This window comes from Centroberyx gerrardi, chromosome 1 (assembly GCF_048128805.1).
Source record: "Centroberyx gerrardi isolate f3 chromosome 1, fCenGer3.hap1.cur.20231027, whole genome shotgun sequence".
NCBI classification, from domain to species: domain Eukaryota; kingdom Metazoa; phylum Chordata; class Actinopteri; order Beryciformes; family Berycidae; genus Centroberyx; species Centroberyx gerrardi.
The window spans coordinates 13100296-13124124 of record NC_135997.1 but is presented as its reverse complement, the minus strand read 5'-3'; the positions used below and the strand labels follow the sequence as shown (position 1 = coordinate 13124124).

At 42.3% G+C, this 23829-nt stretch overlaps 1 protein-coding gene across 1 annotated transcript; it reads right to left on the bottom strand.

Moving 5' to 3' along the window:
- Positions 1-48: 48 nt before the first annotated feature.
- On the bottom strand, positions 49-22169 carry fam189a1 (family with sequence similarity 189 member A1). The gene is made up of 11 exons (XM_071905929.2): positions 22059-22169; positions 19222-19353; positions 11985-12092; positions 8577-8737; positions 5418-5553; positions 4044-4122; positions 3646-3948; positions 3163-3540; positions 2847-2959; positions 1931-2191; positions 49-875 (listed from the first exon to the last, which is right to left on the bottom strand). Exons 1-11 carry the CDS (start codon positions 22155-22157, stop codon positions 669-671), a joined length of 1977 nt encoding a protein of 658 aa, XP_071762030.1. The 5' UTR covers positions 22158-22169; the 3' UTR covers positions 49-668.
- Positions 22170-23829: the final 1660 nt, after the last annotated feature.

Genomic DNA, 23829 nt, shown 5'->3' with positions numbered 1-23829 from the left:
ACTCATACTTTATTGTAACACTGATAAGAATTGTAACACACTGAGGTAAGTTAAATAATCCACGTCTGTGAAGTTCTTGAACCAGCGGCACCACAAAATATTCACCACCCTATCAGTAACAATTCCACAAAGTCTGCAAAAGATGGCTAGTAGCACCCAGTCAGTCAGTCAGTCCAGTTCACAGTTTAATACAAACATTTTTCTTCCCGTTTATGATGAGGACAAGTCGAACACTGACAACACAGTCTCCTTTGTCTTCCAGTCACCAGGTCCTAACTTCATTACCAGCTGTGTTTTTTTTTGTTGTTTTTTTTTAAAGAGATGAAAGTAAGTAGAAAAGATCCCCTGAGGGAGAACATTCTGTTGTTTTTCTGATGAGAAAGAAGCCACTACAGACATTGGCAGGCTCAGTCTGAGTTTGCTACCATTTCTGCTGATGTCTTGGCACGGTCTCACAGGGCACTATGAGATATGAGGCCATTTCAGATTGCCTTTACTGCAGTCACGTTGTGTAGATAAACGATCTCACGATGCCTGAATATCTATTAATCGCTGTACAGAAATCTGCTGCCCCTCGCGGCGCAGCGCAGCTCGGCACAGCGTGGCTGCAACAGCGGCACCCTGGAATGCCCTCAGAGGTTTGACTGGAGTCCTTGTTGGGAGAGTGGTCAGAGAATGGTCTCTCTACACACAAGGCTGTGTTCAGAGGAGGGAGAATCCAGTGGGTTGGTAGAGGTGCTGGTTGTTTGTGGGGGGTGTTTGGGACGGCGCAGGGACGCAGGGGAAGAACTCAAAGCACCGCAGCTCTGGAGGTGAAGATCCTCATGCCCGCGCTTCCTGGGACTGCCGATGATGCGCTGTGACTGGGTCATCACCTGTGCAGGAAAAGAAAGAAAGAGAGGCCGAGAAAAAAACAGTATTTAGATGCTTTGGCAGGATTGTTTACAGGATTGTTTACCATTGTGAATTGAATGTGGGTGAACTGAACTGAATTACATTGTGTGTGAGAGAGAGAGAGAGAGAGAGAGAGAGAGAGAGAGAGAGAGAGAAAGAGAGAGAGAGAGAGAGAGAAAGAAAGAAAGATAGAGAGAAATCAATACAATTCACCAACAAGCACCACTAACATGGAAAATCAATATGAAAATCAGTTGTATTTTACCATATACAGTACTGTGCAAAAGTCTGAGGCACAAAAATTCTGTGAAGCGAAAATGCTTTAAAAAATAATGAAATGAAAAGTTTCTAAATATAAAAAAAAAATTACTATAAAGAGCGGTCTACTGACACACTAATCCAGAAAACAAATAAACATCTAAGACAACATTTATATAAAAAAATCTAAGGTGCCTAAGACTTTTGCACAGTACTGTATGTATGTATTGGCCTTTGTAAAATGATGTAATTCTAAATTTCACTGGCAGTCACTTGTTACACATGGAGGATTATAGTAATCACCATAATAATCCACAGCTACTGTAGTTTTGATGCTGTTCTCTCACATGAAAAATCAGTATAAGGCTGCACCCATAATTTGTTTTTCATGACTGGAACTAGCTATGATATGAATGTTATGCTAATTATTAGGGAAAATCCAAAGATCTACATAAGCGCATTTCACTTGTACCCGAACTGCTTCACAAGTGCCCAATAGCAGAATAGGTTTATTTGGACTTTAGAAAAGGGATCACAGGAGAGGTCAAGCCAGTTGTGTGAGATTTTCATTTGTTTTGCTTTGACAAAAAGTGTTACAGAGAATTACTTGGTAGATCTATAACCATATTCCTATCAGCATCATTAGTTCCAATTTATATGAATATATTTCTGTGAAAACCAGAATACACATTGATGGTCTGCAATAAGCTATAATTCTACTTTCTCCAAAATTGGCTATTAAACACGTCTCCATTACCAACATTACCAACTGCATTACCTGATCTATAACATTGGCACTGAAAATGGCCTCCTCCATGTGTTTCTCATCTGACTTGATGACACACTTAATGCTGTTGACAACCTGCTGGACTTCAGGAGGTAGACTGCAGCTTGAATGCTCCAGGAACTTAGCCACCAATATTTTGGTGTCTTTGTATGTCTTAAGGTCAGCCAGGGAGTGTGGGCGCTCATGGGAGGAGTGTGTGTGCAGGGCTCGGGATTTGAGATGTATATCCACTTTTCTGCCCTCCTTTTGCTGCTTCCTGACACCTACGTGACTGGGTTTAGCTCCGCCTGCTTCTGCTGAAATGTCTGTTGGCTCTGGACACACCAGGAACAAACAAAGAACAGTCTGTTAGATCAAAACACATTATCACACAACAGTCCCATAGATGAAGTGTTTTGAGCAAAGTAAAATAACCATTCAAGTTAAGCATGGTCTCACTGACACACTCAAGATCAGCTACGTCCTAACGCAATTTAAAACTGCACAATAACCTATGGCTGTGGAATCTTTCCCTGCATTCATGTGCTATTGGATATGTCAGAAAAATGAATTCCCATTTCACATGAACGCCATTCAAAGTCGGATGATGAAGTCCGAAAGTCTGAGAAAATTTTGCTATCCGAGTTTCTGAGTTATGATGCAATATTAACCTTTAACCTTCTCAACATGGTGGAAAAATCCAGTTGCCAGCCAACAGTAAGAAAACACTTATATACACATGCTCCTTTATTACATGTTTGCCAGACTAACCATCATCATCATAACTTAACATTTGTTTAAATGAAGTTCATTAAATTGGCTTGTTAAGCTGCAGAATGTCCATGTTTGCTTATAGTTTGTCTTTTGGGTTTGATTTTCAGACAAAATAGCATGTGAATGCAATGCTGTTCAGCAGCTGACTTCAGACCTTCCCACCAGCACATGAATACACAATTTGTTCAACACTACCTTGCTCTGGTGACGTTTGAGCTGAGTCTTCAGCAGGAGGGTTACTTGCAGAGGCGCAGCCACAACTTTCACCTGCAGAGGGAGACAAGAACCTTCATGTGGGCCAAGAGAGCCAACTTACAGACAGCAAATGATGACACTGCCTCTTACTAGCTAGAAACCTTGAACCTACTATTTTGTTATATGGACAATGAAAGGTTGATCACATTGATAACATTTAGATGGGGTATGTAAGTTGTAGTACAAACATCTTTTCTAATTCTTGCAATGCTTACTTCCTGATGTGGAGGAACAGGAGATCGGGTCACTGGTGGAGCGGACGATGCGTGCCAGCTTGCGGTATCTCCTGGCCGCACGGAGCCCCCGAGGTCTCTCTGAGGGTGAGTAGCCACTTCTGGCTGAGGTAGAGGGGGGTTGTGAGGTGGAGGAGGGCGACCAAACACTGAAACACAGCCTGGGGCCACGTGGCCTGGCAGGAGGGGATGGGGAAGGGGAAGGGGCCAAAGGGCTGAGGGCTGAAGTTCCCCCAGAGGAGGCGACAGAGGTGGGGGAGCAGGGTTGAGGTGGTGGGGGGATAGTGACAGGGAGTGTGAGCTTCCGGCTCACCGCTCTCGCTTTAATGAGGGAGTGTGTTGATGCTTTAGGCGGCTCCTCTGGCACATGTTTGGCTGATGCAAGCTCCTCAGACATGTGCATGGCAGCCCTGAGCTCCTCGCATGCGTGCGTGATGTCTGTGGAATCCTCATGGTCCAGATTGCTGACGTTTTCCGAGGACCAGTCCGGGGAGCGTGCGAGAGACTCGTGGGTGTGGGAGGACTCGCTGTACCCCGTGTCACTGGGGCGAGCAGCAGAGCTACGTAGGCCACGATGGCAACGTGAGGAGCCACGCGTACAAAGCTCTAGGCTGGTGCAGCTACCATCAGTGGGGGCAGTGTGGAGCGTGCCGTAGGGAGAGGAGTCCGAGCCCTGGACCTCCAGGGAGCACAAGTCCTCCGAGGAGCAGCTGTGGTCCTGCAGGTCGGCCACCTCTGACACAATCAGGGATGCACTGTCCACTGAGGCTGCGAACAGAGATCAAAGTAACATCAGCAAGAGCAGTAGACAAAGGGAACAAACCTCTGCAACGTTCGTTGGACACAAAGGAAGTGGACTTTACCCTGAGTGCTGAGTCCTGCAGTGGTGTTCCTCTCACACAGACTGGACTCGGTGGCCTGCTGCTCTATGCTGGTAGTTACCTGTGAAAAAGAAACATTTTACAGGACACACCAATAGCTCAGAGTGAGTAAAAGGAAGTGACTGTGAGAAACGGAGGAACAGGATGGAGAGGAGTTTGTTTAGGTCTCACACCACTTGTTTGCTGATTATGCTGCTATGGCACACATCTGGCATTAGTGGTGTAGTTGAGGGCAAATGCAGGTGTACAGAGTGTAAAACCTCTCTCTCTTGGGCATGACAGTAAACCAATCTATCATCTGAATTATAGATGCTGGAGTTCCACTATATCCTCTGTCACTACTCTTGCACTAACAATTCACGTCTGGCTCCTCACCCTCAATACCACAGTTTGGTCTGTAGAGGGCTCTGTAAGACCACAGCACACAAACAAATAACAATTCCTCAGTTTAAGGGGCAGGTACACTGCTGGATCATCTCCAGGTGAATGAGAAGCTTTAATTAGATTTAATACCATGCCTTTCACAGTGTATGACTGAATACATATTACTGTCTTTTTCAAATGTAATGTCATGCGATGCCTATGGCCTGAAATAATCAACTGAATTTCAAAGATGCATCTACCCTCTGGCTGTTCCTTCAGTCAATCAATCAATCTCTCCCTCTGCACTGCCTGCCTCCATCAGCCATCCACCAGCAGAACCACTGACACTTCAAATCCATCGCAGGTGAGAAAACCCTCTATTGATTTGACCTCTATCATAGCTCCTTATAAGAAGATGCTGTTTAAAGTGTATGTAATGGGAGCGATGAATCATGCTATCATGTATTATGGAAATATGGGGGAAAGAGTCCAAAGGTGTTCATGATTAAAAGGCGTTACATGAATAAAAATGCACTTGAAGATCAAGACTTTCCCTCAGCCAGTCATCCAGTTATTTCTAGCTGTGAACAATGAGATTGAGTGATAATCTGAGCCTCTCTTCAGCCGGAGAAAAGTTCTGATCAGTTCAACATGACAGTCAAAGGAGACCTCCTTGAACAGATGACTCTCAGATTAGATGAAAGCTGTTGGAATTGTTTGAATGATTGACTGATTAACTTCTCAAAACATAAAAACTTGCTGAAAACAAACATGAAAATGCTGCAATTTACAGCAGGATGATTAAGAGGAGATTTGAACAGCAAGCACTGTGATGGCAAGCTGTTAGGAAGCTATGAAGTCACATTAAATGTATGTAAAATGTATGTTTCAAGGTTGAAGGTATCTGACCTCCATATTGAATTACTGTGCCGTCCTGTGCTCAGTTGCCTGTACAGTGCTGTTTTGAAGACAGAGCAGGCTGGTGTTACTCACCTGGCTGGCAGGGGTCTGTCCCACCACAGACTCATATGGAGGGGGCAGGTCAGTTGGGTACAGAGTCCCTGGGCTGTTAATAGGCACCCCATAGATGGCACTGAATGGAGAATGAGGGAAGTCCAGGTGCAGACCTCTGTCAGAGACAAAACAACAGAGGTTCACCCAAATAAGAAAAACAATTCAAGTCATATCTAAAACAACTGGGACACAGAGAGTAGAGAGAGCACAAAGCAAATGGTGCAGAGTCCTGTGTTTTAGGGACTGGCACAGCAGTTCTATATTCAATTCTATATAATTCTATATTCAGAGACACTAAGGACCAGAAATATCCTTTTGTCCCATAATATCCCCAATGCTCCAATCCAGTCTCAGACACACACTGTATTATTCTATGTGCACTACTGCCGTTTCATACGGTGCCAATTAAGAATAAGCAGTCATGCGAGCGGTCGTATCTTTTAATTACAACCCCATTCTCCTCTAAAGTGGCAGAGCATGAAACATAACCTGCGAGCTTCCACCAATCATCCCGGGCATGATGATGTCATGACACATCCCTGGCCCTGGGCAGGGACACTCTATAAATGCTTCTTCAGGCTTGTTTATATTTATGGCATAATTGACAAACAGATGTGGCTTCCTGCCAAATGGCTTCATCAGCAGCACTCTCTGTCGCAAGGCTGAGAAAATGGACGAGATGCTCTTCACGGAGGGAGGGCTCAACAGATCTTTAACAACAACGGAGAATCATGGATGTCACAGCTGCTTAACAGAGCAAAATGCTCAGAGCTGGCCATGGATGATAATACTGCATGTGTTGATCACAGTCAGATTATTCTGCCTAATCAGACACTTGCCATTACTGCTTAATGTGATGGATTTTGATTTTTCCCTTGGACGGCAATTCTGCTTTCTGCAGCAGCCCATTTGCTATCTCATAGGAAATGCCTAGTGGTTGACTGCACTCTACCACATAAAAATTGTCAAGCTGTATTGAATCTGATAAAGCCCCACCAGTGACAAGTAGCCATACCAATGACAAGAAGTAATACATCTAAGTGATGTGCTTTCACAAAGGCATAGGTTCAAATATGAATCTCTCAGTGAAGTCTGAAAGACCGGATTAGCCAATCAATTGTTCCCTGTCAAAAATCAATTTAAGTAACTTGCTATGCAGCCAGATTTTTAGACATTAACCTCTATCCTTACCCTAACCACGGTTCATATCCTCATCTGTGACCTCTTCCTTTTATCCCCTCCGCTAACTAAATGGCCTCGTTCTTTTCATCGCTGCATGTCCTCCTGGGGGGCTTGTGCCTCCAAACTGTCTTCCAGTGCCCAGCCTATTGGTCCTGTGCTCCATCCCTGCCTTTGTCCTGCTCCTAGTCTGTTTGGTTTTACGCTCCATCCCTCCCCTGGCACTGCAATCACTGCAGCTCCTGTCCCGTTCCTCATCTCTCCTGTTTTCCTGTCTAAAATGTGTTGCAAAATGCACTTGATTTGATTCCTTCAGCCCTGGATTATCTCATGCTCCAAGATGACAGGGAAATATATTAATGCACTGCCTTCAGTAAACATTTTCAGTAATGTTTTGCAGCTGCTTCATCGGCTACAAAGTCTCCGTAGGATTGATGTTTAATAAAAACACTGGGTAAGGGAATGCAGAAAATGCCCATGGTGGGTGGATTAAACACGGAGTGACAGGTGACAAAGGAGATTCTGCAGTTAGTCATTCAAGCATTCGAGTCCTCACCAACAGCTTCAGATGTGTTTGCTTCTTCAGTCAGCATGTCCCTTCTCAATTTGTCTTGTGTCAAATTCCAGGGTATTACCCCATGACTAAAGAGCTTTGTGGATGGCCAAGGTTAGGCCAGGAATGAAGAGCTGGGAAGCTCCGAGAAAGCCAGAGGATTAGAATAGAAAGGACCTTTTCCCGGTGCATCATGGTAAACTCCTTCAGTGTGCCAAATATGGTGGTTGATGGTTGAATTTTTATAATGTCATGGAAATAAGCCACATCTATTTCCATGACAACATGAGTATACATTTTATGCCTACCATCTTAAGTATACCACCGAAATAACAATTCAAGATGGTTAATTTGAATTTTATTAATTAAACTTGGGTCATGGGTGTGGCCGTCAAAGCAAGACTCAGTTTAGGTCACTCAATTCACTGAGTTGGAAACCCATAGTCAAAATATTGCCAATGGTTCATAAACTTTTCAAGGATAATACCCTTTTCAAACATTTTGATTTGCTTGGTTTATGCATTTTACCAGTTTTACCAGAACCAAAAGGTTTTATAGTCACATGATTTATCTGCAGGGCCATGAAGGAAGGAGAAAAGGGTGATAAAAAATACAGGGAGCCATTTGAAATAGTTTAGGAAATACGATTCCACAATACTGGTTGATTACACTTTGTTAATAAGATTTTCTGAAATGAAGTCCAGTTTTATGACAGAGATTTTATAGGCCTATCTGACTTACTTTATGTGTTTGAGTGAAAGAACATGGGAGGGGCTGGCAGAAAGTAAGCAAGCAAGAGTTATAGACTACAGAAAAATTAACCCAAATATCTACATCATATCTGTGCATATGTGTGAGTGTAAAACTAGAACATTTAGGAAATGTGGGTACACAATTCTGATTATTGCTCCTCAGTTGTCCCTTTCACTCGCACACATGCATGCGGTTCAAGGAAGGGGCATTGAGCGTCAACTCATCACTTGCACCAACCAGCAGAATCATAGTTTCAATAAATGTTGAAGGATTTTAAATAACCTTGCTCAATAATGCTCTTTTGGATTCTTCAATAAATTCCTCAGTTCATGGAATAAGCGGCAACAATCTAAGTTGCTCATTTTAGACCGTCAATGAGAGAGTAACAAAGAATTATCAATCTATTCTACATTAGATGATATTTAGACATATTTTAAAGGTGGTTCTGTCTAACCAGTACACACATTTGATGTGTGGTTACAGGGTGTTGTAAAACACAATTTCTAATGTCAAGCTCAAATTGTGTATTCAATGCTTTCCACATAACCCATGAGGTATATCTGTACCCCAGTTTGGGAACAGCAAGTCTACAATATCAAAGGTTTTTTCTTAGCAACGACAAAAGATGTTTTGCGTGTGTTTTTCCCACTCACCTCTGTCCATCCATTGAGGGGGTACAGGTGTACTCTGGAGGGTAGTAGGGCGGTGGGGGAATGGGAGGGATGAACTCATCAAAGTCCAGCGTCTGGTGCAGGATGGTACCGTGGGGGGTCATACAGTCAGCATTCAGGGCTCGCGCTCTGTGAGGCATGAACTGAAACAAAAAAAAAAAAAAAAAATTATCAGGCCATTATTACACATGGTACTTAGCTCTCAGTTATTTAGTCATCATTTTAACCATTATTTATCCAGGAACAGTTGACTAAGCACATATGCTCTTTCTTTTAGCATTGTCCTGCTTTACCGTTCCTGCTTTTACCAGTTATTGTATTAGATAAGTGGCACTATCACACACTTTTTTTTCCCAAAAACTAGTTGAAAAAGTTAGAAGCACACTGTCTCCATTGATTTCTCTTCCATCTATTGCAGAAAATGATGACACCTGTGCAGAAACAATCCATGTTTTTTCATTAGGTTTTCATTTGCTTATAATATAGAATACACATAATAATACATTATATATTTTAGAAAAGATATATAATTACTGACTATACTGATGTACAATATTCACATAGGTATACATACGTACTCCATAGCAACTCTACTCAAATAACAACAGAAACAACAGAAACACCAGAACGGGCCTCACCCAGTAAAAAGCACCTTTTTTACTTGTATAATACTCAGTAATTACCAGTCATTCTAATGCTATAAAGAGTTATTATGTCTATTTTACTTGCAAATTACTTAATTATTTCCAGTCATTTCTACGTAATTAATGGCCTGTAATGTATGGCCTATAATTTAAAGGGTTACCCAGTCTTGTTCTGGGGGTTAAGTGCCTTGCTAATGGGCACCTCGAGTGAGGCTAGAGTGTTTCTCATTCACTTTCCTCACCCAGATTTTCCCAAGCGGTGCAACCTTCGTATCACAACCAGCCTGCTTCTCTAATCTCTAGGCTACCACTGCTGTTATTGACTTGGCTAAATTTGCTGGGCTTAATAAAAGGTTAATGCCTCCTGTGGTAAATGGGAGATGAGGCCACTCCTGGAAACTCTACAAGACTGTTGGAGATAAGACACGGTTCCTTTGTCCTTTACCTCTCTGTGAATCAATACTTAGACACCGCTGTGCTCAGTCACCGATTTAAACATGTCTTCCTGCTGGTGTGCATGTGTTGTTTTTTTCAAATAACATAATTCCCCACTTTTATACAGTCACTAAGTGTCTGTACGACATATACAAAGACATAAAGACATATAAAGACATTTGTGCTGGCTGTGATAAAGTGAGGTGAAAACTGACCTCAATTCATTGCTCAGTGAAAAGCCTCAAAAAGAGAGTCATTAATTAATCCAGATCAAAATGCATTCCTATAGCATCACCATCTTTCTTAAAAAAAAATCCAAGATTAAACAAGATTTATAAGCAGAATGATAAATCTAAAATATAGAACAGTTTTGGTGAAACGGATGCTAACAAAATGTATCTGCTACTGTAGACAGCGACCTCCACCCTCTCCCTGACCTGCTGTCAATGCAACTTCAGTTAGTGTCTCATTCCACCAAGGAGCGCTTCAGGTCTTCATCTGCCTCCTCCCGCAACAGCATTAGTCTTAGCCGAGTGGGAGGCTGCTGAGAACTGTTTTGGATTGTACACAAAATCGACCCATATCTCTCCGGTCCTCTCTGTCGGTTTAGCCTGTGAGGAGGCGCTGAGCGCGGTCTGTCCACAACTTTGATCATCTGAAAGCCTGGGAAGACTGCTGTGTATTGAGTCTTTGTGTCAATATGTGCATACTTTTTCAGTTACAATTTTTGACTGCTTCTAGATTCTAATTTCTTTTCTTCTTTAAATTGTCTGTATGGCTCCTTTATATTTTTTAAAACATTAATCTTACTTAATATTTCTTGTAATATTATTGATTAAATGTTCAAATATTAATCTTCATTGATGCAGTTTTGTTATCTCTTTATCGTTGTTAAGATGTGTCTTATAATGTATGCTGCCGACACCCTAATTGTCCCCAGGGATCAATAAAGTATTCATGCATCTATCAAGTTAGCCCTATTTAAGAAATAACAGAACATAACTAACTGACTGAACATAGGGATTAGATAAGATCATTGATTATGTTTTCCATAATTATGATCAGATCATAATTGTGCAGGATGCTTTAACATTACATTTCCTGTTGACTCAAAGATTAACAAGTGATTGAAGATATAATGTAGCTTCACAAATTTGCAGCAGTCATTTGGGCATGTAAGCTTTACATCCATGACTCTTTATTGCCTAGTGAATGCTGTGGCAACTGAACCAAGTGCTGAAATTAATGCAATGTCTGTCTGAGCCATGTGGCTCTTTGTGTATGAGCAGTTATTGTATAGCTGTGATCATCAGTGACTTCCTGCCTTTCCACTCTGTTGTCTAAAATGAAGCTAATCCCCCTCTCTGAAGGATCAGACATTAATCTGATGTAACAATAACCTTAGTCCTGAAACCACTGTTTTATTGCCAAGTCCTGCCTCTACCTGCCCAAGTTCTGCTCTGTCTAAACCGAGTTCTCAGTCCTTAACCTGATGATATCTACCTCTGACTGCTGTTCCGGCTCCAAATTTCAATCAGTTCCTATCAAATTTCCACAAGCATGCCCCGGGACAAGGGCCAAGCCCAGACCTCCAGTTCTAGTATACAGGCTATTGCAATTCCCTATTCCTTTCCTTTCCTCGCTTCGGGGGCTACAAAATTTACAGCACAGCTCATAAAACATGTAAGAGCTACTTGTATCCAATATTATAAACTTTATCTACTGCAACTTTATTTCATGTTTGGTAACAAGTTGGCAGTGTTACTGTACCATTCCAGTTGTTATCTATTCAGAAGCATAAATTATTATACTGGGAGACCATTGTTGATGTGAAGAACAAAGGGAGCTTGGCCATGTTAATTTCCCTCATGGCTGGAAACATTTAGCTTTTGGACACAGATTCATTGTTTCACATAAAATAAATAGAGGGTCATTTTGAGGACAGTGTTTCTTTTCGCAGGAAAAATCCAGTGAGACGTTATGCTGTTTGCCACAAATCCAACATATTTTTTTGAAATGCAGGAGGACACAGAGAGAGGTTATGCGGCTACTATCCTTCACTGTTTGTGTTGACATTAACTTATATTTACAAGGATGCAAAAAAAAACTCAAACATAACTCTACATTATCTTGGAACAGAGAATGAGTGGGACATCATTACCGAGCCACATGTGTTTACCTTTCCTGATGGTCGTGATCTCTCTGTAAATAAAGACTAGAAAATGCTTCTTAGCTGTTTCCACCGCAGGGTGGTCACTGCAAGAAAAACAAAGTCGGCCATTGTTGTTCTCAGTCCTTCCGTCACACTCACCATCTGCAGCACATCGGTTGAGACCATCTGCATACAGCACATGGCAGTGGCTAGAGCACACACGATGGTGGAGATGACATTGAGGGCGCACACGCTGAAGAGCAGCTCCTATAGGACAGAGGGGAGAGGAGGAGACTGTTAGAGGAACAGGGTGATGAACAAAAGAAGGGAGAGAAGGTGAAGGATAAAAAAAGAGATTGTGAAAAAGAAGGAGAATGGAGAGAAACGAGCACAAGAGTGTAGGAGAGAGGGTGGCGAGGAGAGAGGAGGGGAAGAGGGTTAAATATTATGAACAGCAAAGATGAGGGATATAAGCAATTACTTCAGCCAGAGCACAACAAAGAGAGGGAAGAGCGGAACAGAAGGAGAAAACAAAGAAAAGGACTGAAGGTGACACAAACAGCACTGACGTCATCAGTAAGGTAACCAAGTTAAAAAAAGCACATAGCAGGGTGGCACTGCAGAGGGAGAACGCTCCTATATGTGGCTGCTTTAGGAGGAGGATCATACAACACTCATTCTGGTCTCAGTGAGAATCAAATCTGCAGTGTTGGCATTCCCTTGCCATTTCATTCACATTTCTGAAAATAAAGCAATCTTAAGGTTAGTTTGCAAATGTACAAAAATGCGATAATGTAACGTCTGTTCACATGATAGCAAAACATTTCAGTCTTCATGAATATGAATAGGTATAATACCATCACTCAAGAGGGAAAACAACCTCATAAACATCCAAGGTTAAGCACAAGCGTCGTTATACAGCATCACACTGTGGCAAAGCAGTTAACAGCGAGGGGACAAACCAGTATTGAATTTGTCAGCAAAAATAAATGCGCATGCCGGTGAAATACTAGCCCAGTGCTCTGAATCAGGAAAATAGACTTATGACTGCATTCCAATTATGCTGCTGTTTTTGTTATTCCACCATGAAGGCGGAAAATAATAATCTTCAAGTGCCTCTACTTTTAAACCACATTAAGTTTATATCTGTTACCAAATGAACCTATAATAACGGTACCGGATGAATTAATTTTCTGGGCCAGTGAAGAACATCACAGGAAGGATAGCACTAACTGCCTAGAAATTGACTCTCGGAATAGCAACAATCTGGCATGCAGGACGTGTGAGAGAGAACAGCTTGTATGGCCGTCTCAGGATGAGCAATATAATATATTATTGATATAGGCGCAACATATAGGTCTAGGTAATCTAGTTCAGCATTCATAACAGCTCTCTCACATATCCAAAATAACAAGCACAAGGTATTTGCTGTTGTCTTCCATGGGACTTGCCATCTGTTCACATTCTCATTGACATAAGTACACAAGTAGTGCGGCCTGCCACTGTCACTCCACATTTACTTATACAATCACTCTGATTAACAGTCTGACAATGTGAAAAGATGTTGAGGGAGGGAGGGAGAGAGAGAGAGAGAGAGAGAGAGAGAGAGAGAGAAGTAAGAGGAACTGGAGTGTTTGTATGTGGCAGAGAATTTAACGGTTGATGTTCTTTAATGAAACATCTCACAACAAAACTACAGGAAGTAACTAAAATCACTTTAATAACTCACCAACTCCCATGCCAACACACACACACACACACACACACACACACACACCTGCACACAGGCACACAACAATAACAATATCCACAGTGCAGGCAGCCCTCACAGGTACAGTCAACATTGAAATAAAAACAGGCAGACTCCACCATACATATTCTGCAGCCACCAAACACCCATAAACATCATTCCTTAAAGGCAAATACATGTACTGCAGTCCACCCTTAGGCATGCAGAGACCTTTCAGCATTGCTACAGGGTCTGTAGGACCCACTCCACTCATATTTTTCCTGTGGACATGAATAGAATAAAGCTTGCTGCACAGAAACTCTCCTAGCCTGTTGTACAGAACAAATGTAAACCACTGACATTGAAAAAACACATGTGCACTACCCTCCACTGCAGGCATCTTGACGCCTTAGTGGCTCTTCACCTTGTAGTTCCCTCCTCACTCAGTACTTGCCACTCGTATTCAGTGTTGTCTCTCAAACCCTGAGGTTCCAGACCAAGCACAGCCTAAGTACACGGCCTTACTCCCTGCCCGCCCAAACTGCCACAGGCTCGGAGTAGCGAAGGACAGCAGCCCCCCTTCCTCCAGCCAGCCCCCAGTTTCTGCTGATACCCTCAGTACAGGGAACTCAGGACACCACCCCCCCCCCCCCCCCCCCCCCCCTCTGCGGCATCGCCCAGCAGCCTCTCACAGCATCCGGCAGGTCCAGTCTGTTGGCCGAGCTCCTGGGGGGGTTTTCCAACCTCCCATGACACAAAATAGCAGATGCTGCAGCTTGCTGATGCCACCTCTCATGAGGCACTGCCTTAGGGTGGCGGAATACACCGACTCCAATGGAAATACTGTGTTATGGAAGAGAAACTCCTGCCATATCCACAGTCCCGGCCCTACACCCTCCACACATGTTCTCCTCAGCAGGCGCCAGGCCTTCAAGACAGATGTATAGACTCCTGAGAGACCTGCAGTGTTCATCTCTACCTACTTCATGAGGAAAAGCTGACGGTCCGCAGCAATGCATACACCGGTTCTCTCCAGCAGATGTCAGTTTTATAGAACAGCTTCTTTGCTGCCTGGAGCCGGAAAGCTGCCACTCTGCTCTCCAGGTCAATCAAAGCCCTGACCGCCCTCCTAGAGAGGCCTATAAAGGACAGCAGCCCTCAGCCAATGATGTCCTGACCAAAAGAAGTCCACAAGTTTCTTCTGGATCTCTGTCAGAAAGCCGCCAGGGGGGGTTGGTACAGCCAGGCAACGCCACAGGGATGAAGCCAGTAAGTTCTTTGCTTTTAGCACCCTGACGCTGTATGAGAGCTGAGAGAGGAGCCACTTCCACTTGAAGAATTTGTCTTTTATGTATGTTAGATTATGTCAGAGCACACAGATTTGTGAAATGTCGCTGTGCTGGTTGAAGGGCTGGACACACTAGTTCTCCGGGTGGCGACGCAGTCTGTTTGTTAAGACCAAGCGGCAGGTTTGCCAGGGAACGAGGAGGAGGAGGGGTCTCCGCTGTCAATCAAAACATTTTCTATCATGACCTCTCAAGATGTGCTGTGTGTGCTGTTGGCACTGTTGGCACTGTTGGCAAGAAAAAGCAAGTATGGACCCGCTGTTGGATGTGAGGAAGAGGACGCTATATGGGCTGTCTATCCTCCAAAGAGAACTTGAGGTGGTTATACAGTATAACGACTTCACGCTGCACAGATCTGTTGGCATAGTGAGATATTTAGGAGTCTCACTTCAGTTGTACCTATGTAGAATATTTGTCTGCGATGGCAGAAACGTGGCAAAATTGGGCCAATATCATGTAGTCTGAGCCTGGCATTAGAGAGACTACCTTCGATTTTCCAAGATAACCCCTCCCAGTTAGACCTGCCCCTCTCATCTCAGCTACAGCCCGAGCAATATAACACCTGTCTCTCTCCACTGCAGACCACCTGGTAGCCGTGAAGAACGATGATGATAATGATCAATGTGCCTGTTAAGCCTATTAGCAAGATGACTGCCAAGAAGTTTATTATCCACAGCCAGTAGAGCTACAGGCCTTCAGACAGTGCTGCCCACCATCAGCTTAGCACAAGCTCCCCCACCTCAACACACTTGCACAAAACACAGACAGAAAGAGAAACAGTTGTGACAATCTGATATAGCAGGAGATCAGAAAATCAGTGGATTTGTTCTTTTGTCACCGCTCTGTCTTCCATGCTACCAGCATCACATTCCTATCTAATGATTTTCAGGCTCAAGGAAAGTGTTTTACTGAGGAGTTCTCACTGGAACAATAAGAGTTGCAAATCATGTCATTTGTTATATGTTAGTGAACATCATCTCACCTTGACAAATCAAGCTAAAACTGACTTTTGTCTAAACATGTGAATATGTGTCCTATAGTGAGATGCTAGCTGCTGGCTAGGTAGAGGCTAATGGCAAATTGCTGGGCAGCTAAATGTTTGAAAAAAGTGATAATTTACATGATTACTTCCAAAATATCTGTGTTGTATCCCTCGCTGTAGTGATTATGCATGTAAACATACCTTAGTGGTATTCTACACTCAATGCTAAATATCCAAATATGATGATGCTGCAAACAACTATAGGCCTGCCAGGCCGCAATACACAGGTTTTAAACAATACTAGCTGTTTGTAAGGTAGCAAACTGATGTACTGAGCTTTCTATGCAGCCTGGTACTAGTAGCTGGGACATGATTTGCAGCTCTTTCACCAAGTGGGGAGAATGAGGCTCGATTATTGGCTGAGGAGAAAAGCGAGGCACAGTGCCACATGGCTCGTGGTTGGATAAGTGAAGAGTGTTAGCCCACTGTTGGCAGCCTTTGAGGAGGCGGCTGCCTTCCTGTCGACACTCAGGGAACAAAAGTCCCTTGTGCCTGGATGTGTGTCGTAGGAAGCTGAAACTGAATTAAGAAAACTGGATTTGCATTGGGAAAACTGAATTTGAATTGAAAAGTTAAATTCAATACTAATCACAGTTCTAAGCCATTGCATTCAAATTCAAATTGTGTATTACAAATTCAATTTTTTAATTAATTAATTCAACAAATGTATTTTTTGGAAAACAGTGGTTAAATATGAGCATGATATTCAAATGTATGCAATTCAAATACAATTTCTGCTGGCACTAATCTCTATCCTTACCCACACTCATTCTTTCACTTCAAAGTCTAAAAGGTATCCAAAACATCCAAATTAAAATATATACAATGCATGCAAACAGGAGCGCACTTCCTTAGTAACTTGATAGCCTCTTTGCAGTCTGTAAAGCAGAGACATCTTTTTAGGATGTGTTTGATGTTTTTCATGAAAAAAAACACACTCCACACAAGAGACCTGTGTCCTTATTCACACTCTTTCATTATTCATTTTTCTTTGCATTTGCATCGGCAGTCCTGTTGCATCACCTCGTTCATGAAATGTAAAAAAGAGAAAAGCCTCAGCATCAATGGCGTGCTCTCTGAGAGTGTAACAGATTGAGGATGCAGCGTGAATGATTCCATCTATGATTTCAAAGGAGGGACAAACTGTCACAATCCAAAAGTCCTAGCCTTTGAATAACAACTCCTCATTTTCCAGTCGCAGCAAAAGTATATATAAACAAGTTGAGCTTAGAACTGATGTTTTTTAAGCAGGTCAAGCAGGGCAAGTTGAATCCAGATAGAAGATGTTTTATTGTTATGTTTTTTTACTCCATAAACAGTGTGAATGTATGAAAAATTCTATCCAATCTTTAAAGCAAGTGCTATGAGGAATGTTTCATAGAAATGTATTTCATATTCCCCTCATATGCATGCAATATAGAGATGGAAGCCACTGTAGATCGTGCATCTATCTATGCTGCATAAGTTTATATTCTATTCTTTATTGAATGTAGTGGACTAAAACTACATATTGAAACAAACTTGTGTTTGTCAAACGACTGTGTCATTCCTTGTGCCTACTGGTGGCTGAAAAAAGTAAAAGGAGAATTTTCCAAACAATTCTTCTCCAGTGAAGAGGTTTGTGATCACTTATTGTTGAGTGGCAAACATGACTTAAGAATAGGAACTTTAATGAAGGCTACATCTGATCTCATTTTTGTTGTGGTAATGCATCTGCCTTGCAGATGTGAGAGGGTACATTTATGTGATTTCCCTGGTGACTACCATGTTCATAATGGCATAATAAATCCTGCCAGGCTAACAAATGTAATAACACCTCTAAGGAAACTGTTTAACATGCTTTTTCACTGGATATTTAACCTCCAAACGATACCTTGCCCCGGGCCGCTCATAGGTTAGCGTGTTACGCCGCCAAGGTTACACATCCACCTCCTCACAGGAAATCACAAATTATCTCAATACTCCTTGACACCTATTATACATGCCCCACAGCAATAAAAGGAAAAAAAAAAGGTATGGAAATTAAATGTGTCTGAAAAGAATGAACTGCAAATATCGAGCAGGAAAATGTGGATAGTGCTGAAAGCTATCATGAAAACAAAAGTTCCAAATGGAAAAGAGCGGCTGTTGTGAAGTGAGTGAAGTAGAAACTAACTGGACTATTACCTAGTAGATGTCTTAATGGCCTGCTTCTGACTGATTATTCCCCATTCCCCATATGCTCGGCATTTTAGTGCCAGAGGAACTATATGGCAGCTGCATCATGAGTTCATTAGGATCCAGCGACAACCTAACAGCCGTCTGAAATGGCCGTGGACTCTGGGGACTGAGATATGACACCTTTTTCTCTTTAACATCAGACATAATTCAACTCATCTGACTTCCTTGGCACTTAATAAAGTTTTATAGCACTAATTCCCATATCTCTTTAATGAGCTATGATCACAATGACAAATGTGCTTGATCTTTCCTCTTTTCATAACCATGCTTCACCCTAAGAAGTCTTTTATTTGGTTATCAATGTTTTATAATCAATCAGGGACATGAAATGAATGCATTTGATTGCCGTTATCCAATAAAGACACAGTAGCATATACTGTATATCATTTTGGCACACACGGTGAGTCAAGATAATCTACGGAGATCATGCACTAGCAAACTACAGCCAACCCAGGCTAGATACACGCTGCATACTAAAAGGTCTTTCTCTTAGGGAAAGACAAATGCTATCTCCATTCTCCAATTCCTGTCCAATTAATCTGAGCCTGAACACTCGCACTGCTTTTGCATTTTACCTCGTCTGGCTGCATATCAGCTCTCAGATCGGATATGCTACACTACAGGAGAAGAAACATAGGGACATCAGTTTAGATTTTAACTGATGATTTTAACAGTTTAAAGAAAATTATTTTGGAAGGACTATTATTGACTATTAGCTACTATTAAAGTCAATGTGATCATGTATATCATGCACATCAAGTAAAATCTTGAAAGTTAAGATGCAAATAAAGCTTTTTACATTTTTACATCATAAATGTGGGCCTGTTTTTACAATATTTACATTGATTTTAAATGTCGGCTAATGTCTCACTCCATCACAGCAAGACATGAATATCCATTGTTCAGTTGATCAAATAACACTTTCCATCCATTTACTGTAAGGCACTTACTTTGGTAACAAAACGATTTTTATTGACAATTTTGGGGAAGAATGAGTTTTGTATTTTGTAAGTGGAAACAGTAATCTTGTCACACAAACACATGCTCACTCCCACTCACCTTGAGGCGCAGGCGTATGGTGTTGCAGTCCCTCAGCGGATTCAGTTTCAGCGTCTCTCCCAGGTTGTTGCAGCTAGAGCTCTGCTGCTGCAGCTCACAGCACACACACACTCCATCGCTGTCAAACTTGAGCTGGGGGAGAGCAGGGGAGAACACACATCCACACTCATGCATGCACGCCACATACACAAAAACACACACACACACATATAGCACACATACACACACACGCACACACACAAATCAGACCTGGGCCTCTAGCTTGGTGTTCTGATGTTTTTTTTCCCTGAAAGAAGATGTGGTGCCGGATATATCTACTCCTGACATGAAACATATTTCTAATGCAAGAAGAGACAATGCTTAATCATAAGATGAAAGACAGATATATGATGGTATGACACCTGAGATATGTCTCACCATATTATAGGGGATGAGAGAGGCAGTAGCACATGGCTGATCAAAAGCGTACAACAAGAGAGAGGCTGTGAGATGTGAGGAGCTACCAAGGGAGAGATTGAGGTAGAGGATACCTCTACTGTGCGACCCAGATTGAGAGAAAGCAGGACGTGAACCCAACAAGTATGGGTTAATTACATTGGGGAGAGGAGATGAGGCACATTAATATTTCAGTCACGACTAGGGGAGGGTCTCCGGGGAGCCACATAAAGCAGTGAAGTTGGTCGACTCGGCTGGTCTCACTTATGTCAAGAAAGTCGATAGGATGCTGAAAAGCTGCTTCTAATGTGTAAATGGTAGGGTCGGATGCTCTGTGAATAAAAAGAGGCTTCTTGAGTCATGAAAAAGATGGGAACCCTTGGCACTGTAAATTCGGGGTTTAAAAAATCAGCTTAGTATATCATTATGAGAACGTGAAGACTTTTCTATGTCTAACTATTCATGATCATCAGCTTTATAAGCTCATTTTGAAGTGTGCTGGATCCCTCCCTTTTTTCTCAACAGCATTAAAACGCTGTTGAAAACACCCGGGCGTACAGTCTCTCAAGTCTGGTGAAAAACTCTGATGAAAAACATTTTATTAAATCAAACTTCAGCTAATCAGCTTGTTAATCTGTGTTTTAGCCATCTTTGATTTTGACTGGGATGGTAGTGATACTCATGAATCATCAGCAGTCACTCACGGCCCATTAATTCAGTTCACTTTTGATGCTGACTCAATTCTACAGCCTGTGTTGCCTGTCAGCCTGCCATGTGGCTACATGCATGCATTACACACATTTACATAAACACACACATGCACAGGCAGATGTCAGAAATGCACACGCCTGCACTACACACACAAAAACACATAAATAGCCTACATGGACAAAAAAGTGTAAGACAGAAAAGATGTAAGAGGCCAGCACATTAAAAGCTTGTCCTTAATGAATGGAAAACAGGCTTTTTAGGGAGATTTGGTATTAATCTATTTCACCCTGAGTTCACAGGGAATTACTATTACTATGAAATTCTAAATAGGCAAGACAAGTGTGTAGTATTTTCATGTAAAACCTTCCCAAAGTGAACTAACAGGCAGACACCGCTGTATGAAACATTTTGACACAGACATTGACGTGACATGAACAGAATAAAAGCAGCGTTGAAAAAAAAACTACTACTAAACCAGACAAATGGAACCAGCAAGCTCTCTCTCCAGATGGAGGATGAATATGTTTTTCTTAATAATTAAAGCATGAGCTCCAGTGGGTAATCAGTCAGACAGACAGGCAGTGAGCCCCAATATTAATAGGACTGTGGCAGAGTGGCTGGATATTTATTTGATCTGTGAGGCACTCTACTAGATGGAGAGATTTTACCCACGATAGGGTTAGCAAATGCCTCAGGATGAACATTTTGCATACAACTTTCTCAGGAAATCTATCCCCATAAAGCCCAAGAAAATGATAGGTGGCATTAGTCTAAAGTGGCAGATAATTATTAAAAAGGAATACCATTCAATTTAAGAATTCACTTGTGTTTTTTGTCTGTGTAAAGTGGGAACTCTATTCCAAACTCTAATCTGTCGTATCAATATAAATCCTGGAGCTACTCCACTGACAATGAGCAAGAGATTAGCTTTACGGATTCATATGATGTGATGTTTGTTGGTTTGTCTTTAAGCTGGTGCCAGCAATTACAAACCAGGGGATGTACCACTGTGCCCAGAAAATCTTCATATGTAGCGTCACATTTAACTTTCCCATCTTTTGTACGTCATTCTCTAAAGAGCTGTGCATTAGTGCAACGTCACAGATTAAGGGGTGGAACAAACTCCTTTTTGGGAGGGATAATAGTGATTTTAAGAGATTGAGCAGCCCTGGATCATCATAATACTAATGAAACAATCCACCTTATTTCAAGACATTAACTTGACATTAACTAGTAACTTGATTATAGAAGGAAGTCAAACTGCATTGGAAACTGGCAGAGAGATTTAAAGTCCCCATGAAATGAACTTCCATTACTTTTACTTCCTGGAAAACAGAGTATCTTTCATGGTGACCTCATGCTGCACCAGTAGACATAAATATAAATTTCTAACCAATAAAACCATCAGATTTTTAAACAACCCCGTTCCTCTGCACCCCTCCCATCAAATAAAATTGCCTTTCTGTCCCTGACTCACATTCCTCTGGTTTAGACTTTTGAAGGATCCCTCACTGCATTATGTCCCGCCCCAACATCCTGGAAATGCATCAAATCAAGGTAATCAATCAAGCAAAGATGCCATTTCATGGGGTCTGTATGAGATTTTAGAACCCAAGATTAACTTTTTCGCAGCGTAGAGGTTAAAGTAGGAGAGGGGATGAGGGTTAAGATTGAGGTCCTGGCGGTCTCACCAGCTGACAGTCTTCCAGGGAGTTGACCAGCTGAGCGTTCTGGCAGGACAGGATGGAGCCGGCCAGGTTCAGCATCACACACACTGCCGACAGCAGCATGAAGAATGTGATCTGTGACAGACAGGGAGAGAGAGAGAGAAAGAGAGAACATCAACCACAATATCAAAATGTTGTTGCTTGCTACCGTTCATTCAGCGCTCAGCAGCTTTTATCTTGTTGATATTTTTATTGTGTTTGATAGCAATTGCATTACCAGAGACAGAGTACTTTACTAATCAATAGTCACTGACTGATTTCACAAGATCACCAGAGAGGAAACCAGCACGGACGTCAACAGAGATCAATAACCTGTTTCTTTTCACGCCACACAGGCCTGAGGGCGAATGAAATCATAATTACGGCCGAGCTTTCCAAGAACAACACAAGAAACAACAAAGAGACTTATTGGCAGACGAAAGTTCTCTACTCATGGTGACCTTTTTCTATCTTCACAGTAGTTACAACGCTTTCCTTGACATTATAGCGGTCCTGTAGCGGCTAATGTCATTTTCAGACCTATAGAGTGATGGTCAGTGTAAAACACACACACACATGTACACACACACACACACACACATACACACACACACACCAATCTCTACACAACTCCAATCTTTCCCTAGACCTCGAAGCTGATAGAGCTGATGGTTTAGGTCTCTGGTGTCTTGTAATGTGCTTTCACTCCAAATATCCCCTTGGCCTCCCGGTCCTCAGGGTGAAGTATTTTCTGTATTTTCTACCTGACATTCCAGTGTATATCAATCCTGTTGGCAGAAATATGGATCATACCATATCAGGAGCTTTAAATTACTGTTCAAGTGTAACGGGAAGGGTATTAAAGCTGACTGTGGACAACCAGCCTTCCCTCTCCTGTAGACTGCAAGGCAGGCCCCAGAGCTGTATATCAGAACTGACTCTATACCAAAGTCCCTTTAATATAATATATAACAGTACAATATAATACTGTCTCTGTCTGTACCTCCACAGCTCTTGGCTTTATGGACACATAATGGCTACACCTGGCAAGCGGAATAGTTCAGCTTGATTTCTACCTTTCTTTTTGTCAAGTTTTCAAGTTCGGAATTCATTTTGACCAACGGAAATTAAAAGCATGGATCACTGTAATTAGCAGTTTGTGTGACCGATCTCTTTAACCCGCCCATTACAAAGCGCTAGATAAAAACATTGAAACACTGGGTGGAGGACACCGAGGACACGAGCAGGAGGAGCCTTCACTGATATAAAAGTTGCCGAGCACACACACACACACACACACACACACACACACAGATGGAGAGGAGGAGAGAGGGACAAGGGGGCGGAGTATGGAAGGAACTGGAGGTGGGATGCAATAAACAGATGGAGCGATAAGTTTAAGTGCTTTTCACCGTGGTAGAAAATTGAAAGATTGAGAGGCCGATGGGTGGGCCCGAGGAGAACCCCGTTGGAGGGCAAGGGGGAGAGTCGGAGAGAAAGAGAAAGAGGAGAGATGTGGACAAGAAAGACAAAAAGGGAGACAGACAATCAAATTAGCAGACAGCGAAAGAAATGGGCAGAAACAGAGACAGGCAGCCAGAGAGACAGAACAAGGACAAGCTATGCACAGTCCCATGGTGCATTTGTTGTGATGACGTGTAAACCTGATTAATTAGCACCTAATTTGAATATGATCTCAGCTGTCTGGTTCCCTAGCTGATCAGCTGCTTTAATATGGAGAATACAATAACGTCAG

Excerpts from the sequence above, each read along its gene's own strand:
- fam189a1 (XM_071905929.2), bottom strand. The coding sequence starts at position 22,157 with ATGCTGCTGTCGGCAGTGTGTGTGATGCTGAACCTGGCCGGCTCCATC. Across the intron at positions 3,949-4,043 it reads TGCAGGACTCAGCACTCAGG|CCTCAGTGGACAGTGCATCC; the intron begins GTAAAGTCCACT and ends CTCTGTTCGCAG. Across the intron at positions 876-1,930 it reads GTGCCAATGTTATAGATCAG|GTGATGACCCAGTCACAGCG; the intron begins GTAATGCAGTTG and ends TTTCCTGCACAG.